This window comes from Melospiza georgiana, chromosome 3 (assembly GCF_028018845.1).
Source record: "Melospiza georgiana isolate bMelGeo1 chromosome 3, bMelGeo1.pri, whole genome shotgun sequence".
Lineage (NCBI taxonomy): Eukaryota > Metazoa > Chordata > Aves > Passeriformes > Passerellidae > Melospiza > Melospiza georgiana.
This window is the reverse complement of record NC_080432.1, coordinates 106217542-106238285: the sequence shown is the minus strand read 5'-3', so window position 1 is coordinate 106238285 and position 20744 is coordinate 106217542. Positions and strand designations below refer to the sequence as shown.

General features: G+C 34.6%; 1 protein-coding gene across 1 annotated transcript in view; it reads left to right on the top strand.

The window, feature by feature from the left end:
* The window catches only part of MEI4 (meiotic double-stranded break formation protein 4), a 130987-nt gene extending 110806 nt beyond the window's left edge, over positions 1 to 20181 (top strand). Inside the window, exon 6 of the mRNA XM_058020869.1 lies at positions 18433 to 20181. Coding sequence (XP_057876852.1) covers positions 18433 to 18684 — 252 coding nt within the window. The 3' untranslated portion in view covers positions 18685 to 20181. The remainder of the gene's footprint in view (positions 1 to 18432) is intronic.
* The last annotated feature ends 563 nt before the right edge of the window (positions 20182 to 20744 follow it).

Sequence of the window (20744 nt, the reverse complement as noted above, 5' to 3'; positions counted from 1 at the left end):
CATACACATTTGATAAATAAGAACAGTAAAACCAGTCTGGGAATAAATAGGAAAAACACTTGTGTCATTGTGTCGCCTTCCACAGCACTTGGACATGAGCTAGCAGCACAGGATGTCTCCTGTTAGACACATTACATTTTTCAGTGTCCCGATCCCAGCCACAGCAGGAGAAGGAGGTTATTCTGTAGCACCTCACGTCATGTCCAGGGGCAAGAGGAAGGGCATGTCTTCTGAGGAGAAAGGGGTTCCCTCCTACAGCCACGGTGTGGGGAGGGAGCAGTTATGTGGTGATGTTCCCCTTTTTCTTGTCCTTTCTGTCGTTAGTATTGTTGCTGTTATTGTTCATTTTCTTATCTCCTTGCTGTTTCCAGTGAATTGCTCTTATCCTGACCCATGATCTTTTGTGTTTGTGCCTCCAGTTCTCCACTCCAGCTCTCCAAAGGGCAGGGGTATGTGGGGAGCAAATGGCAGCATGGTTTCAGTGGGAGCACTAAATTGGAGAATACCATTCTAAACCAGGACACCCACTCTTTCTATTTCATGGTTTCTCACCAAAACTATCCTTAAGTATTGTGTTATGCTAATTTTCTTATAGATAATTTGTATTTTGTATTTGTATTACATTTTCTTCTCTTTCATTTGCCTTTGAACCATGTTAACATCCATTCATTCTTAAAGATTATGAATTTGCATGAGTTTCTTAATCATCTGTGTCAGTATGCTCTAATCATGTTACTATCATGCTATATCTTTCTAAAACAAATTTGAGCTTGATTGTCTCTGTAGTGAATACTGCAGTTACTGGAGTAATCACTGTACATGAAATAGTTAATTTCTCTTTAAAAACAAATAGCAAAGAAATACTTTCAGACATGCACAAAGTCAAAATAAATCTAAAAATGTTCCTGTGTTCCTACAAAATTATTCCCACCACTCAATGACTGTCTTCTCAAATGCTTTTAATATAAATGCAAGGAGAGCATTTCAAAACATGAGTATTATAAAAGCAGTAGAAGGGCAATTACAGTCTGTGTGGAATACTAATGTGCTGCTTAGTGTGAAGTAGGCCTGTGTTGCAAGTTCAATTTATAGGTGAGCCAATGTAGATTGTTTTCAATATGAAGTATGACAGGCAGTGATATTAATAAAAACTTGTTGCACATATTGCTGTCACTTATTATGCAATTAAGTACAGTTTTAAATCCTAAGATAAATCATACTGCATGCAAGAGCAGCAAATTAAAAACCACTCCAACTATTTTGTCATTATTCTTAAATTAATTAAGGTAGCAATGTGGTGCTAGCTATTGTAAATTTAAATTTTGAAGATTGTGGTTACTGTAATTTTTATTCATTAATATAATGAATTATTATTTTGTTTAACCTCCAAGAGCTAGTTCTTTAATGTCATTAACCGAGTACAGAAAATAAGGTTATAGCTATTGTTCCAATGCAGAGCAACTGTTCTGAAATATTTATTAAGGTTGTAAGAGAAACGAGTAACGATATAAATGATGAGTGGCAGCAAAATTGGTCATGTGATAACGTCTTCTCAGAAACTACGTAACAGACTAGAGAGAGTTTTGGATAAAATTAGAGACTTGTAAAGTCCTTGATTCTGAGAGAACAAAAGATTATGACTTAAAGAGCGAACAAGTGAGAGTAACAACAGAAATATATAAACCAGTCTATGGTATAAAGAAGAGAAACTGAGTATTTTTCCTGCCCTTTATCATTGTGCAAGAATTAAATTGAAATTTGAAGGTACGAAAAATCCCTGCATCGGATAGACACCTTTGTTCAAAGTTAATATCTAGTATATTTTCTTTCCTGATCTTCAGATCCTACACAAGAACATTCTAGCTACATTCTCTGTGTGAATATTCCATAAAAATTCTTGTCATATGAGCTAATTCTCTGTAATCTTTCTTCCTAATTCACCTCTTATCTGTTGATAAAAGTCACCTTTTGGCCTGTTGATATCACTGCAGATGTGCTTCTCTCTAAGGCAGAATTTTCAGCCAATAATTTGTGCTTCTCTGAGGATCCACATCTAATGGATCCTAAAGGCTGAATTAGAAGAGGAAATTCTGGAAGTACTGAGATTCTAACATATATCTTGTTCTCAGAAACTGTTAGAGGATGCTGCAATTTGAAAAAGGAGTCCTAAATGTAGTAAGGAATTAAAAAATCGAAATTTTTTTGGAAAAAAAATGGTGTTTCTGGATGTTTCCAAAACTGTTTTGGTTTTTCAGAAGGACAATGAGGTACCTGTTGTCAAGGATAGGATGATCAGATCATTTCTATCATCACAATAGTCTCCCACCTTTGAAAGAAGCAATGCATGTGGATTACCCACTTGATCTGTTCAGCTTTTTTTTTTTCTTTTTTTGTTACAAATGTGATGAGAAAACATTGGTTTAAGAATGTTTTATTGACTGTCTTAATCTCCCCATTCTTACAGTCTTGCTAATCGCCAAATATAGTTTAACTTTTTGCTGCAGTTTTCCCTGACAAAAAGGCAGTGTCTTAAGTCAGGCAGTATGAACTTAATGTTCAAACAGAGCTGTGAAATGAAAGATGTTTGTCCCAAACAATGATGATTTCCAACTGATGAGTGAAGGCAGAAAGCTGACTTTTTAGGATCTACTGCCTTTTATCAGTGTTAAGGAAAAAAATTTGTGAAGATTTGCAAAATTTCTGCTGTTAGTAACAGTTCTGTCATTCACCTCTAATGAAGCTAAAGAAAGGCAGCAAAAGGCATTGACTTTATCCAGAAGAAGGTCTTTAGTTTCATGTTTCAGCACCAGCAGGAGATGCATATATTGTGTCTGGCATCACTTCATTATTACTATTTAAGACTGTGGTATATCAGAATACCTTTGGAATTGCTTGAATTCTTTCAGACAACCTCAGGCTAGACCAGCTGGCTCGGGGATTTGGTAGTATTTCGAAGCTCCCATTCTTCAGACTTGTTATGCTCCTCTTGATGACACAACTGACTTCCTTTTGTGAGCTCTGACTTCCCACAAGCATCAGATTCTCCCTCCTTCCTTTTTTCAGTTGTTTACCAATTGAGAGCATAGGAGAAGCAACACAAATCCTTCTAGAAAATTACCCTCATGTCATCCTCATGAAAGTAATGAGGGAGTATTGTACTGTTCAGCATGTGTATTCTCTGTATGCTTCTGGGATCAGCCTACGTGGTATTTCCCAGGTTGATCCCTGAGGCTTTTCAGCCTGCAATTCATTCTGATTTGATCATAAGATCACTGTACATCCATGTCTAGAATGCTTCCTTTTTCACCAGATGTTGGCCAGAATATCTTCCTGTTTATAAGGCTATTTTAAATCTGGCAAAGTCATAAAAATCTCCAGTTTCAACCTGTGTAATTAATAGATACATTAAACAAAAACAAAGCAAAACCAACAAAAAACCCCAAACCAACCAACCATCCAAAACCAAAAAAAATCAACATAGGTTGATTTACTTTTTATTTCATTTGGGTGAAGGAGGTTTGTTGATATTTCTGTGGCTGCATGGGAACAAGTGGAATATAAATGTGTATGAAAGTTAATTTCTAGGCATTAGACCAGAAGCATGACATTGGAATTGGGAAGAAGTTGCAGTGATTTGCATCATCACCTTCTCTAGCTAGTTATTAAGGTACTTATGATTTATGCAGATTTAAGTTCGGCCTAAACTGCCCTCCCTCAACAGGCAGACCAACGTTTTTGTAATGTCTTCAAGAGTTTTTCTTCCAACGTTTATTCATTCATCATATGGATGTTATAGGCAGCAGTGGTTGTGTTGATATTCCCTGTCAAGCAAGGTGTTGTACAGTTTTCATAAGTAGTATCTTCAAGTTTGAGTCTCTGTTCTTACCTAGAAAATGCCTTTCCCTGTGGTCATCTACCTGTAGGTAATTCATTCTTTCAAATGATAGAGTAGATGAGGTATTTCTTTTCATTAAAGATTTTAGAACCATATTAAGATCCCTTGCCTTAATGAGGGTTACTTTTCAGAGGAATCCAGTTCTGTGCATCATACTTAGTGGGGTTATACTTCTTCACTGTCCCACATGTACAGCCAGAGTTGGGTCCACTTAAATAATGGTGTTACCATCACCCACATGACAGCCTAGTTTCAGAAAAGTTCTATAAGATATCTACTCTCACACTGCAGTAGACTCAAGAGGCCTAATACATTCCTCTTATTATTTATTACTTTTTCCAATTTTGACTATAATCCCTTATTTTGAGAATTGCATTTACTCTATATCTTTGTGTGTACATTTGTATTATCACAGCCAGAAGTGGTTCCATTTCCTTTTAAATGTTGTCACATGGAATTGTTAACTTTACCCCTTTCAAGGAATGATGCTCATTAAGATCTTTCACAACAGGTAAAGTTTTCTTCTGATCCTAAAAACAAGTGCAAGTTCCTATAAATGGAAAGAAGGTTCTTCAGCTAAGATTTTTGCCTTTTTTTTGTAAGACAGTAGAATTAAAATTAAGATACCAAGTTCCTTCATCTGCGCATGAGTATTTGAGTTGATAATTCTGATAGAATCTCAGACATTCAAATATTGGGTTGGAAAAAAAACCCCAAAATGCATTTCCTTCTTGTTGCTAAATCCTGTGTCACTTGGGGGCAGAAGTGTTTGGAACAAATCATAGGTCATATTTTATTCTGGAAAGATAATATAGCAGGTGAAAAAGTTTCATGGGAAAGTAAAGTAACAGGCAGAGTAGCAATGGTTCAGTGTTGACCTTGCTGAACACTAGACTAAGATCCCACTGAGGGAACAGTCAGTGGAAGGAGCCTAATTAACCCTTTAGGGTGAAGAAAGTCAAAGTGTTTAAATTCTTATTTTCCAGAGGATTGAGAACCAAAAAGAACATTTAATGAGCTATAGTTCTATATGGTGATAATCCTATTTTATCCCTCTCCAATAGGGAATACAAAATACGGAGTATTACGGAAGAGAGATGGAACTGGGACAAAACCAAATGAGAATTTTTTCCATTTCAGACTGGAAAGCTTAAAAGCTTTACTAAATAAATGACTGTGTGTCCATATGGCGTAGAAGAACCTTAATTCAATTTAAATGAGTTAAATTCAGTAGCAGAAACAGTCGGAGCATGAGTTCCCTATTGTCCAATTCACTGTCATCAGGGAATCTTGAAGGAATGAATTGCCTGGCTTACCTTAGAGCCATAAAAACTTAGCAGTATTCTCTTTCTTATTTGTTCACCCTGCAAGTTGCTGTATTATCCCAGAAGTTTTCCCTGTGCATAGATATTCTCCTCAAAAGCACAAGAATAGTGACCTTTTTTTTTTTTATAAAATAAGTTTGAGCATTAAAATAGGAGGGTTTCTTTATACTGCAGCAGATGCCTTTCACTTATTTGTAATGCTACAATTGCTATGCCTGATAGTCCAGACCTTCTAAAAACTAGAAATTTGCTGGGAGTCAGTTACAGCATACCAAAAATGATCTATGTACCTCAATTCTGACAGGATTTGATTTTGCTTCTTCTCTCCTCTTTAAATGAGTCAGTCTCTAATGATTTTTTGTCATGTTTTTGTTAATGTATTCCTGCAGTCATCTGAAATAATTTTGAAGAGCTAGGTGGCCTGTGTGTTTAGTATGACTTGTTAATATGATCTTTTAATATCTTTCACAGTGATTTAAATCTTGTTTGATAAATTAAGCAGTTGTGTTAAATTGTGTTACATTTACAGCAAAGAGGAAAGAATTGTATTCCTAAAGACAATTAAAAAGCTTTGCTAAATTATTGTATGTATTGCCTACTGGTAGTTATTACCTGATTCTAAATAATGTGGTACGTAAAATAACTAGGTATTTTGAATTCTTCATCTGGTCCACAGTTAGGAACATGCTTTATTTCTTGTTCCAGATCATTTAATTAAAAAAACTCAAACCTGTCCCAAACTGAAGCTTAGCTGTCTTTTTGAAAGGCTAGTCGTCCTTTAAAATTTTAAATTTTTTCTAATCTTTTCAGGCCAATTTTTTAATAAACACCATGCTATATCTAACATTGCATTCTGATGCACAGTACACCTGACAAGTGTGCTGGCAGCTGCAGAAAGACCAGATTTCTTTCTGAGAATATTTATTGAATGTAGATTATCTTAATTGTGATAGGATTATGCTATTTTTTGTTTTACACAAAAGGTCATGTGCTGTCTTTACGGTGGTGAGGATTAGAGACTGTTTTCTGTTACCTTCTTGAAACTCAAAAATAAGCCTTGAAATTGTTTAGGAAAATATCATATCCTAATTGCATTTTTAAACTCAGCTTTCCATTGAAGCAGCTTGCAGAGTTTTACATAGTGCTAATTAGTTCACTAGTCCAGTCCACTTCAAAACATCCATGGTTTTGTAATGAATATAAAGAGATTTGAGTCTTTTTCTTCAGGTTGAAGATTTGCTTATTTTCCACTCTTCCATTCCCCCCCCCCCCCCCAATACCATGTTCTTGTGGGAAGTTCAAATTTAAATTAAAAAAAATTGTATTTTGTCTAGATTTCAAAATCAGAGACATGGGCCAGACTCATGGTCATGCCAGTGGGACATTTGTCTTCTGTTTTCTAGAGATGGGGGATGGAAAAATTAGAGAAAAGCCAAAAGGATGATGATGGGAGTACAGCATGGAAAGGAATGGTAGAGCAGTTTGTAGCTGCTAAGGAAGACAAGAGAGGTTTTCAGATGCAATTCATGTATCATTAGTTCAGGCCATCAGAGGAAATCACAGCCTTAGCTGAAAGGTGGATTTCAACTTCTTTTTTTCCAAAAAACTAGAACTAGATTATCTTTAAGGTCCCTTCCAACCCAAGTCATTCTAAAATTCAGTTCCAACAAGTGCAAGTATGTTCTCGACTTCCAGTGGCATCCTTGACATGCTTTCTTTTGCTGCCATTGTTTATGTCAGTCTCTGGTGTTATTCTGGTTTTCTTCAGTACTATGACATTTCTTTTATGCATTCATGTCATTCACATGAATGACAGTGTGTTTCTGGAAACTTTAGCTTACTCACTGTTGTCAGGGTCCCATAAGGGCCCCTACAGGTACATTTAGGTCAGCTTTCTGTAACAGACCCACCAGACACCTCAGTCATATCCTAAAACACTGTCTTCTAGGTTTCTCAAGTCAGGTGTTGTTTCAGTGGGCTTCGTTCAGATCCTTTTTGACTTTGAATGTACTTGGAGCTCAAGTTGGGTTGGTTTTCCTTTGGTTGTAATTTTTTCCAGAATTAATGCTTCTGATTCAAATTTAATTGCCTTAAACTTCTATAATATTTCTGTAGTTTGGCTGTAATAGCCTCCTTTTGGGTGACTCAGTGCAAGAGTGCTCTTCTGCTCAATTTTAGCTTTTTTTTTCCTTAAATATTTGTCTTAGCAAAGCCATTTGATAAAATCATCTGTATTTTTGCTGGGGTATTCAGCTCTAATGTACCCAATTCAATCTCAGAACATTGTCCTTCAAACAGGTTCTGTGAAGAATAAAAAAGTCTGTAGTTCCCCACTACTTTTCAGTTCTTTATAGTTTTATATAAAGCTATAGTTTTACTGAGCGGTGTTGAAGCTTTCGCATAAGAAATTGTACCAGAGCAAAAAATCACATGCTTCTCTTGCCATATGTAAATATTCCTGAATTTTCTTCAGCTTTCCTCTAGGTCATTTCAAGCCCTTCCATTCCCAGATTCCTTTCTTCATAGTATCCTTCTAGCACAAGGAATGAGGCCTGCTCTAAACCACACCATGCTCGCTGAAAATAGTGGTGTTGTACATCCAAATTTTGGCTTGACTCTGCACTCTTGAAGACATTTTCCTTTAGCCAAGGCCAGTTGTACCCTCGTCAGCCTACATATTTGAGATTTACAGAATCATCCAGGTGACAGGTTTGCCATGTAGAAACTCTTGCATAGCAGACAACTTTCCACAGACTACTTTGAATGGGAGTCAAACTATTCTGGTTTTATGAAAAGGAAGCCCTTGGACTTGGTATGACCTAGTAAATTTCACTACTTAATAAGCTCAGAGCACAGAACTTTCTTCAATAATTCTTTCATTATTTGTTTCACCTGATATCATAAATTTTAGAATTATAAACATTTTCCTGTAGATAATCATTCCTGTGTATTTCTTATATATTCTTCTTCAAAGCTAGAAAAACTAGTTGGCTTCTGATGGTCAATTTAGAATTTAATCCCCTTCAAGTTTACTCTGTTTTTTTTGTGTTCTGTCAGGACGCTGCAATTTTCACACTAGTTACAGAAGATTTTCAGTTTCAAAAGGATCTTTCTAAGTGTAACTGTCTTTAGACTTACTGCTGGCATGCTGAACTTTAGAAGGCCAATCTTGCACTGCATATCACTTCTTTCCAGCATCATGACACTAACACATTCTAAACTGCTGCTCTGGAGCTCTTAAAAACCTGTCTTTTTACACTACTGAACTGCTAAAGCAGCTGAAACAAACAAGCAAACAAACAAACAAATTTTAAAAAATAGAGTTGTCTAGACAACTTCTCTTTTTGGATCTTTCCAGAAGAATCTACCAGATAATTAAAGGAAAAGTAAAATGTGAAAGCAAAACCATATTTGCTTATAGTCATACCCATCTGGTTTCTGTAAAGCCTAAAAAGATTGTAGATAGCAATCTGTTCCATTTTCCGTTTTATGTTTTTTATCAAAAGGTCTAATTCCTTCCAAGATTAAGTTTTGATGCATGTATGCAAACTTTTAGAAACAGTGTGGTGTTCTCATGATTTCATGACATTTTATATTTTATTTGATTTTCAATAAAATATGTTGAATCTCCAATTTCTCACATCTTAAGCTGTATAAGAAATATTTTCATGTTGTTCAATTTGATTAACCCACTCAAGATTTATTCTACATATATATTCCACATAGTTTTAAATACAATAAATAAGAAAAATAGCACTGCTTGTTAACCTTGTCAAATGTTTATGAAATTATATCTTGAGTCTTCCATGTCTCCCATGTCTCTTGAGTTTTCCTGTTAAAGTTTGGAAGATTCTCATGGTATTCTTTAAAAAAATCAGAGATTGTTATGTGATTTGTTGACATAATTGTAGTGGAATATGGATGTTTAAGACAGATAGCAGAATCACTGAAAAACCATTATTGTTTCAGTTATATCTATATTTCAGTATATATCTATTATATCTATTAATCCATTTTAGGAGAATAGTTTGAGGAAACATATATATACGAAATATAAACTCTTTCCTAAAGGCTTTTTATCTATACAATAAATACAAGATTTTTTCTAAAACAAGAGGAAAGATAAATAGATAGCTAAAACACTTCTACCTGAATCAAAGTTTGGTTTAATATTAAGTTAAATATTGCCTTGAACACTAATAGAATATTAAGCCTTTCATTATGGAAGATGAAAAAGAACTGCATAATGAGAAGGAAACCTGTCTTCTTTAGCAGTATCATTTTTTTATCTATTAAAATTATAGAGAGGCTTAGATTGCTTGTATGAAAGGGATTCAGAAAGTAGATGCCCACTTCTTTTTCTTAAAAACATTAAGCTTGTGTTCCAACCAGGTTTGTCTTTTTCCTCAGACAGGGCAATGCCTAGAATGACTCCTCTTGCTCCTTAAATGTTTTGTTTTGTCTTGTTTTTTTCCTGGATTTTCTGTTTTCTTCTGCAGCAAATAAATACAAGCATCAAACACACGTTTGTTCTCAGTTAGTCCAAAAACACCTAGGTTTGCTTATGTTTGGGCTGTTTTTCTTTATGATTTTGAACCTGGAGTGGTGGATTCTGTCTCTGGCTTTGGAGCAAGGACTGATCTCATTTAAAATGAAGGAGGATTCAGGTAGAGCCACTGGTTGTAAGCTTTTAGAGCTGCAAACTAAAAAAAGGAAGATTTTCTTCCCTGAAGTAACTTACTTCAGGTAGAGGGTGGGGCAGAAAATTAAACTGAGATAGAACAACATGGGAATGGCCATTCTGCCTGTCACTGTGCTTACAGTAAATGTTCAGAAGAATTTGGAGATGTTTTCAAGAACATTCTCCCAGTATCCATCTGTGATATTCCAGATGAAGAGTGATTTATTGATTGATTGAGCATTTCTGTGGATTTCACTGTCATACAACTGTTGACTTTTCTTTCACCCCATACAAGCTTTCAGCTTTCACAGTGTCCTGTGGCAAGCAATTTAAGGGCATATTCTGTGACAGCCTTCTGCCTTGGTTTGTTCTTGGACCAACCATCTGCCACTTGCTAGGTTCAGTTGATTCTTTCCATCCCTAGCATTGGAAGAGATAATTTTAGGAAGTCAAGCTCTATGTGTGGCAAAGTCATCGTGCTTTTAGGAAAAAAAGGCTTTATGAGATGAAAAACATGTTGAAAAACTTCTTTTCAAAAATTAATGAATTATGATTCAGTACAAATAAATGTGTGTCTTGCATTACTGTCAGGGTTGCCTGCCCAGTGCTAGAGTCACTAAAGCAAAGTGATTGCTATTTATTTTCAGAGTTTCTTCTGCATTTTCTAAAAAAAGTGAACTGTCAAATCTTTTGAAACTAATGTAGCTGTATTTTTCAGCATTCCATTGCTTTCTGATGTGATTTTAATTAATGGAGGAATTTTTATTATTGCTATTATTCAAAACTTAATCTTATTACTTTCATATCCTATTACCTTTAAAAATTTTATATATATAATGTTTCTTTTCAAGACTTGCTTAGAGCACTGTCCTTGCTGTACTTACAACACTTCTTGAAGGACAGAACCTAATTTCTTACATCAACAAACAGCATCTATTATTTCAAATATGGTTATTTCATGTAGTTCTCTTACACCTGTAAGTAGGCAAGTCCTCCACAAACCACAAAAAAGCCCTTTCTCTAATACTGAAGTTCATAACAGAGAAATTTTATTCATTGTTTTGTTGATTGCTTTCTCCTGATAGCGACTTTATGTGGGATAGCCTGACCTATAATTTCATTTTCAAGTTAGAAATATTCTTAAGTAGCCCATTTGATTTGTAAGGACTCACACTATAACAAGATATATTCACAATCTTTATTTCAGTTTATTTTCTGAGAAAAAATATAAAAGTAAAATCAAACCAAAATATTTCACATGCTTCAATTTGTGAAGAATTAACTTTTATAGTTTTAGAACAAGTTTCAAAAATAACATCTGTGAAAAGTCAGATTTGAAGTATATGTCTTGTAGATTGGAAAAAAATGTGTTTATAAGTTCCCATTATCCTAAGAAGGTTCACAGATTTGTACTTTTTGGCTGTTTTTTCCAAATGAGATAGCTTTGTGACTTATGTTTTAGCTTTCTTTAATTGGATAAAGGGGATTAAAATTTGAGTTTTAAAGCTTTCTGCATCCGTGTTAGGTTACTTGCAAGGCAATTGTGAGTCTTACTCCAAAATGGAAACGTCAGTGCTCTGCTGCTGACATATTTAATTTTTTACAATATGTTGTGGAAATTGTATTACTAGATAAGAATAATATTGCTGAAGATGTCTTGGGAATTTCTTGTAATTCAGCGTGTCACGCTAAGGGCTAGTAACAGATGACCCTGCTAAGTGATGTGTGGAAGAGGCACGATGCAGAGATGCTTCAGGGATATAAGTATCCTCCCCTTGGGAGATAGCAAAGACAATAAACACTTCAAATTCTATCAAAAGTATTTTCCAGGGTATGCCAAATAATTATGTGTGGACAGATACTATTTTGCAAGATTCTTACTATTGCTTCTGAAACCTCTCTTGCATGAGGCTGTTCAGGGTTTCTAAAGTGAAGGACTAGTGACTGCACATGCTGTAGATTAAATTGTTCTAAGAGTTTAGCTCCTCTGGAATTTAACTGTTAAAAATGTTAGTAATTCCTTAACCTTTTCTGCAGTCACATTTGATCTTGATCTGCAAGCAGAATAGTTGAAACTTAGGGATCTACTTGAGAATAAAGGGATAGATACTCAGCATGAGTAAAGACAGAAATAAAATTTCAGAACCCATGGAATAAAAAATGAAAATATTTTGAAAATTTGGTCTGTGAGAGTATAAATTTAAATAAGGGATTTCACATTATATGAATTTTGCTTGAGATACTGAAAGAGTTCATATATTGGTTTGAATTTACTTGGCAAGTGAATAATTGACATGGTTATGAGGATTATGATTATTGGGAGGGTTGTTCAGGAGATTGGCATTTCAAATCACAAAACAAGCTCCTAAAGAGACATGCTAATCAGCTAAAAACTAAACCCTGCATCATGACAGTTTGTAATTACCCTTTACCTTAACACAGTAGTACTAGAAATAGAAATATTTCTAGTAAAGACTTTCATGCATGCCTGCCTTAAATATTTTAGAGGTATTTATTTTATTATTTTATATAATATATATTATATATTTGTGTTATTTTTATATATGTTATTTATTATGTTATTTAAACACTAAACAGCAATTATAGATAATCTAATTATCCTACTGTGATTTTGTATTCTGTGGATATTGTTGGGTTTGTAAATTTTAATGATCAGAGGTTATTTACAGGTTTGCAGACCATCCACTTAAGATTTCTGTCGTGTTTTGAAATTAAATGCCATCTATCCAAATGTTCTTTCTCTTGTATTTAGCACTTGAACACAGCAGTAAGTAACCTGGATAGGGATTTCTCAGAGGAAAACTGAAGTGTCAAGAACAGAATTCCCTGTGAGAATTCATCTTCATTATTCATAAAATGAGAATGTATTGACTTAAGGAAACAATTCAGTGATTCTTGAAACATATTTCCATTAACCTCTAGTCTAGACTGGATGAGTAGAGTAAAACAGTGTTGATTCTACTAAAAATTTAGGTTTTCACCATTCCCTTTGTAAACACAAAATTTACCAAATGGTGGCCATTTGTTGATAGAGTTTCCAGTCAGTCACTTTTTTCTGGTTTTTCATTATGCTCATTTAGAAACATGTTTTCTTAGAAGGTGATGCTGTCAAATATTGCACCATTTAGGACATGGTAGTTATAATTATATACTCATTAGAACTGTAGTGTTAAAATGCAGAAAAACATTTCAGTCTCCCTCCCATATGGAGGCATAGTGAGCACAGAAATAAGTTTTTAATTTAGGTGAGCATCAGTGACTGCATTTAGTATGTCACTTCCTTTTTGTTTAGTCTCAGTCACCACCCTCTCAGTTCTAAATGGAGCATCCCCTCTTACCAGAAAGACAAAGCAGCAATAAAATGAAATAACAACAAAGAGTTGGGGTAATTGTCTACTGAACAGCACACCCAGGACTGTATGTCTCTAGAAACATGTAAATCAAGCTCAGAGATTTTCTATCAGGCTTGCTCCTCTTCAGACATTTTCAAGTGGTTTGGGTAACTTCCATGTTCCTGTGGGACATCAGCTTCCACTTCTCTGTGGCCTCCTGGCCCATAAATTTTAACTTTCTTGCCCAGAATTCAGTCTACATGTGTACTTGCCTTTAGTAGGCACCTGCAAGGAATCAAGGGGCGCTGGGGCTGTTTGCTGAAATGGTGTTCATTGGTATAAGCTATGTCAAGAGAAATGTATGCCCTTTGTTTCTACCTTCTCTGGAAAATTTCTAGGAGCTTTGGCTATATTTTCTTGCCAGAGGAGGGGACAGACAGGCCTTGGGGGATTTTTCCTGGAAGTGGCTTGATGGCAGATTTGGTTCTGTTCTATCCTTCATGCTCCTTAACCAAGTAGTCACAGCCCAGAAGCTGATGCAATTCCTGCTGCCTGTGCTTCCATTGGAAGGCAAAACTAGCCAAGCTGTAGCAGTTCTTTTTGTGTATTTTGGTCTACCCTTTATGCTTCTCTGACAAATACACATATAAAAGAGGAGAAATACTACCTTTTATCACTTGATGTTCCAGTGAAATTTTACTTAGAATCTCTTGAAACATAAAAAGACACTTTACTAGCATAAAAAGTTATATCCCTGATGAATAGTAGAGGTTTGCCAAGAAATGGAACAGGCAAAACTTGCAAGATAAAAATTACAAGAAGCAAAACTGTAAGGATATGATGGATTGGGGAGATCTGGGCAGAATACTTTTCTGCTAAAATAACTATCTAGAAGTGTCAATTTTATTACTTTCTAAACACTTTTATTTCCAGTTTGATTAAAGTGTATATTGGTATGTCAGTGTTTTATATAGGATTTTGTTGTGTAGAACTACTTGTTGAAACTTATATTTAAACTTGGTATTGCCATGGGACTTAAGAAGCCTAATTAGATGTTAATTATAGAGATAGAAAAAGAGGAAAGCTTTTTGTCTCTAATCAAATGTAATGGTGCTTTGAAATTAATTTTAATTGTTTTCATTTTGTCAGAAGTTTCAGCATTTAAATCTTCTGTTCTAAACCAGAAAAAAAGAAGTTTTCCCAAATTAGTACCATTCCTCCTATATTCCAGAGAGCATGCAGGTGTTGCTGACACTTCTGCATAAGCATCTGAGCTGCATGAAAGCAGTTGCCATGAACGTACTCTCTTTCATCTATTTTTTTGTTTACACTGGTAAAGTATTGTCTCTGTTCTGTACATACTTTGAGATGTAAAAGGAATAAAATTACTTTCCTCTACTCAGAAAATGTCATCAGCCTCCTGCATGTGAAAATCCCAGGCCCAACAGGCTGCATCACTGGAACTATGACTTGTGGCTGGTGAAATAAGAATTGTAGAGAATTCCTTCAATTTCTTTGCTTGTTTTATATTGCTGTTACTAATGACATTTGAATAAATTTAAAAAATGTGCATAAACCATTAGGACAAGAAAACAAAAATATTCTAAGTACAATTAGGAAACTGTTTTCTAATTTGTTTATCAAGACTCCAAATCTGTCCATTAAGACAGCAGCAGCTTGGAATTTGATCTGGGGCCCCCGATCTGTTTGTTTGGTTTTTGTTTTTTTTTTTTTTTTTTTTTCGTTTTTTTCTTTTTTTGCAAAGAGGAACTATAATAAAGGGCCAGGGACCTGGAACACAGCAGTTTCTTTTAACATCTTAGTACTGACTGTGATAGCGTTATAATGAAGACAGGTAAGAGAACTTCTCCCCTGTTTTCAATTATGTGGCAAATAGGTGTCCATTTCCAGGTGGCCACCATGTAATGTACAGGAAGCTTGGAGAATTAATTTCAACCAAACATTTTGATACTTCTTGCATTCTGAACTTGGTGATGTGAATACAATTAATTTTGATTAGCAGATCATCAGATCTAGCTAGTTTCCATCTTACGTAAAGCTCAATTTTATATAAATAATATTTTTAAACATTATTTAACCCTAAAATGTTTGTTTAAATAAATTGATGAGGACTGACCTCATAAAGTATAGTGTCCAAAATCCATATTGCTTACCTGTCTGATTATCTTAAAATTTATTCTGAAAAACAGAGTTAGTGTCATAGTTACTTAAAATTAGTATTAATATATTGTGGAATAGCAGCATATATATATATATATGAGACTTGCTTTATAGAAGCACCCTCTGAACTTTCTGGTGTGTGCACATACATGCACAGCTACCCCCTCACACACATTGGTGGGCAAGATTAATAGGCCTATTATCTGACTCTGCACCATTAGGGAACAATAAAAGCATCCCTTTGGCAATTATGCAGCATAAATTTGTATTAGTGGTAGTTGCATCAATCAGTGCTACAGATGACATCTAACAAAACAAATAGAGACACATTTTGTTCAGATTATTAAATGGATTGGAAAGGTTAATAATAAGCCTTGAGCCAGAAATGTTATAGATTGATCTTTTCCCCCCCTCAGTTATATAATGCAATATTTCAAAGCGTATTTGTCTCTAGAAAAATAATTATCTCAAAAAATACTTTCTCCTTGCTATCATACTTACCCTTTCTTTTCAATATCAGTTCTATGTGATTAAAGCAATTTTCCTTTAATGCAGTAGTATTTGTAGAGGAAGCTAATTAGTTAACTTGTGGATCCTGTTATCTCTAATCAGATAGTTTACTAAGCTGCAATTAGTTGCACCTTTTAAGACCCACTGAAAGTAACACAATTGCTTAACTGCTTGGAAGAGCCTGAGGTTATGGGAGTAAGTGAAGTGATATAATTTCCCTTTCTAAAACATTTTCTATTGATTACTCATGTAAAAGGAGTGAATTTTCAAGGCCAACACTTCAGAGTCAAGCAAAGAATTTTTGTTTGTAATGTTGTATGTCTGTTTTCCAAATTGCAGGAACTAAGAGCATAGAACTTCCATTTATGTGTCTACATAGTCATTTTTTTCTGAGCACAGTCACACTTTACCACTGTAAAGACTTCCAGGATGTGGTATATCTGTGGTTCTAGTTTGGAGTGGGATGAATTACATGCTGAAGGATCCTGGGAACTGCTCAGTTACAAAAGCTCAGGTGTCTAATGGCACACCTAAGGTATTCCTCCTGGCTTACATCTGCTGCCCTGGGCCATGTGAAATGGCAATAGGCATCTACACTCAAACAGCTCTGGGCCACCCCTTGCTTCCCTCCATCAGCTGAAACAGGAACAAGGGAAAACTGTCTCAGCTTGTTCATGCCTGTGTTTGGTCAGATGACCCCTACACTGAAAATCTTTGTAGGGCTTTAGAATCATCTATTTCCTAGAAATTCAATAAATCATTAATAGCACCTACTTTCACAACTTTGAAAGCTGTAGTTAAGTTAAATAAGCAAAGTAAATATATTTAGCTCCTTTCTATTAGTTAACAGTCAAAACAATCAGTGTGAAGTCATGATTGCTCTAGAGTTGGATGTTCAATATTTGAAGAAACAGTCATATTACCTTGGATTTGGAAGGAGCTTTTCCCAAGTTAGGCAGTTTGATAGGCAGAACTGAACTTTAGAAATATGCAAATACTTAATATACTTTTATTAAATAATGTAATACTTTTTCATTTTTCACTCTCTGTTCTGATAAGAATGTCAATACTGAATTCTTAGCAGCAGCTTCTGAACTGTACATTTTTCTTAGCAGGGTCCAGGGAGACAGAATAAGAGTATGCAAGGCTAGGAATGATATGTTTTGGTAATGAACCTATATTTCAAGATTTCTAGAAAACTCAGCAAAATTCTTTTTCTACACTGAGCCTTTGCAACAGGATGGCTGTGCTGTCTTAATTTTGTTTCTGAGGTGGGAGTCTACCTGAAAACCATTACCCCAGAGTGCTTCAACACAGATTTTAGGCTTAACAACTGCTCTCTTAGAAAGCAAAATGAGCAATCTCTGAACCAACATCTTCCTCAGTTTTAGCTGGAGAAGGTAAAGTGCTGTCTTTTTCTTAGATTCTAGAATAGAATTCTTGGAATCAAAAAAAACCCATATATTTTTGTGAAACCAATGACTGTATAATAGATTTCACACTTTGAAAAGTCTTACAGTTTGTAATCTAGACTGAGGAAAATGATTTGATGTCTTTTCATAGACCCATGTTGAAGCTGTGACCCATCTGGCTTTGTACCACAGGTCTAAACAGTTCTTTAGATTTGCTAGAGCTACTGGTCTATTTTCTAAAATATATAATTAATTTTCTAGCAGTTATGATTTTACGTTTCAGTTCTGTTCTTCTACCTACTGTAAAATTGCAGCCTTTTTCAGAGCAAGGTCATCTCATATTATTAGTAGATTTTGCTGTTAAGGACATAAAATTTCATTCCAGAGAGACAATTCTTCAAGGTTTAAGTTTGTATCTTACCAATTATTTCCTATGTACAGAAAGCTTCTATGTAAATTTCCAGTTTCTAGATAAAGGACAGGTAAATTTATATTGGATAAAGCTATAAGAGTTCTAAAAAATTTTTAGTTTGGTCAGTGTCCTTGTTCCAGCTTATTTGACAAACTAAATATTCAGCTTTAAGTGGCTCAGAACAGGCTTATACATTTTCAGTTGAGATTTTGGACTTTTAATTTGCTTTTTGGAGGTGTCACTTGAATAGATGAGTGTCTATATTTAGGAGTAAAAAATTCTTTCTTGCTTGTTATTTTATTTCTCAGAAATCCACCAATTCTAATTATATGCCCAAAACAAACAAAGCTGTTATTGTAGTTGTTTTTCTGTACATCACTATGGTATGTCACAGCCTGTGGATAATTAGGTAAAGCAAACTCTCTCACGAAGAGGAGGTTATGTTGACTTTTCATTTGGTAGTGTGATGCAGTCTTAGTTGTTTGACTGTTACCACAAAAAGGAAAACATTTTTTAGAAGTAATCATACTGAATGTATGGCTGTACTGATTATGTAAATAATACTGCAAATTTTTACAGTGTTCCTTAAACTGTCATCTGAGATGTTAGGCTGCAGAAATGTTTTCACACTCTACTTATGTACTGATTTTTCTTTATTCCCAGGTCCAGTCTGTGTATGACATTGCCCAGTATGAAAATATTTTTCTTTTGTGCATGATTCTGGAACAACTTCTTCAAAATGAGACAGAAGAAAGTAACATTTCAAGCTCAGACTATGGAGGAGAAGAAAAAATCAAATTTTTGAAGAATCTTGATCAAGTTATTCTTCAGCTCTCAGATGAATTCCCTTTGTTTTCTTTATATTTGTGGAGAGTGAGTGTTCTTTTGAACTCAGGTCAAATGCAAATTGATTAAAACAAGCAGCCTACTTTTTAACTATGCATTTCTTGTGGGATTGCATTGGAAAATTTTCGAGCTAGACAGTGATATTATCCTTATTGAAAAACATTTACTTTATACTACTATTCTATACAGCAGTTGCAGAGATAATGCAATTTATTTCCAATTCTGAATATAGAAAAAATGTAATAATCCAGGTGCCATTTTCAATAAATGCTATTTCTTGTAATAGAAAAGAGTGTTTTGGTGTTTGTCCACCCAGTGAAAATGGAACAAAGAAAGTTGTTTCAGGTGCTGTTTGAAATAAACACTATGAATTTTAAAGTACAGTCATAGTATGTGTGTAGAGCTTCCAAGCTAGGAGACTAATGCCTCTCCTTTAAGAGTTGTGTAGTTTCTCTGTGACTTCGAGACAGTGTCTGGTTGGTTGAAATAAAAATGGTAATTTTAAACTTGATAACTTCTCAGTAAAAAATCTTACAGGACAGACTTTGTTACTGATAATCAAATGAGTCATTACTTGAGCAAAATAAAACCTGGTGCTCAGTTTCACAAATTTCTTAAATTCATTGTATACTGCTTGGCTTTACTTGTGTATGCACAAGTTTAGGTACAACAGGCCTAATTCACTCTGAGCTGAGTAATGATTTCAGAGAAGTGTAACTCATTTCATAGCTATTTTAAACCTTTCTGTTCAAAATTAATGAATATTTCTAAAATCCCTCTTGATATATTTACATATTATCTGATATTTAATGGTTTTTTTCTGTGTGATGGTTCTATTTGCATAGTAATAATTAAAATAACAATTTTAACAGAAATTGTCTTAAAACGTATTTATAGTGTGAGCTCAACAATATTTTAACGGAACCATAGTCTTTGATAAATCTAATGGATAACTATTATAATGAATTGCTCTTTTTTCTGTTAGATAAACAAGATTTTAGTTTTATTATGTCTCCTAGAAGTGTATATTCACTATAAATGCAAAACATTTCGAGCATTAGTCCTTGTCCTTCCCCTTGAACTTGTCAATCAATTTTTATGTCAGGAAAATTGTCTGAAACACCAGTATCTTGTTAATTTGAATGCATTTATTTTGTAATAAACCTCTTCTCTTTATATATATGTAAAATACATTGATATTTAAAAAGCTTTGATGGTGAATTAGCTCCCCAGAGAGTGTTTCTTAGTTGACACTGGCCCCCGTTCTCATTCTTAAACTTCCTGTTTGATATGTCATATGGTAACCTTTGTTTAATGCTTTCTTCTTGCTAACTTTCTTCCAACAGAAATGCTTGATTTGCAAAACAAGTATTTCGTACTAGTCACATGAGAAAAATCAGATAAGTTGAGCCAAAGTAAAGAAAATAAGTCAGTGTGTAAGTTTGGTAGCCACTCAGGAACTGTGCCATTTTTGTTGCTGCTTTACTTTGTTTCTTTGTTTGTTTCATTCTGGTGGAGGATCAGTTCTTCCTTCTCCCTGCACAGCACTGAAAGCCTGACTGCAAAAACAAAAAGGAAAGGAATAAACAAAATTTTAATTTTAATAATTAATTTTAATAATTTAAATTTTTTCTAAAAAGCTTCATTCAAATATAGTAAGTAACCAAAAGACACAAAATGAAGAAGGATACTGACATCTTTATAATGGCAAAATATGTAGTTTCAAGCCTGTGATTTGAAAGAAAAGTTTCAACCTTAGATTGCATACCATATTTGCTCACTGATTGGCAAAAAGTATTTTTGTTGTTAGAAAAACAACTCAGGCAAAAAGGGACACATTTTCTTCTTACTGATAGCACTTTCTCACCAGCAAGCTCTCTAGGCCACTAAAGAAGCAATGGATATTTTGGGAAATTTATTCATCCTTGGTGAATTTTGAAATGACTGCTCACTTGAGACATGATTTTTGAAATATGTTTTTTCACAGCATACAGAAAGAGAAGCTTTTGTATCCAGAGATGACACAACTACATGGCACTTAGACTCTGACAGGGATTTGGAACCATTGCACCGCTTTGAAATTGTTGAGGCAGATTGAGAGTTCCCCTTGCAGTGCCATTGCAGCAATC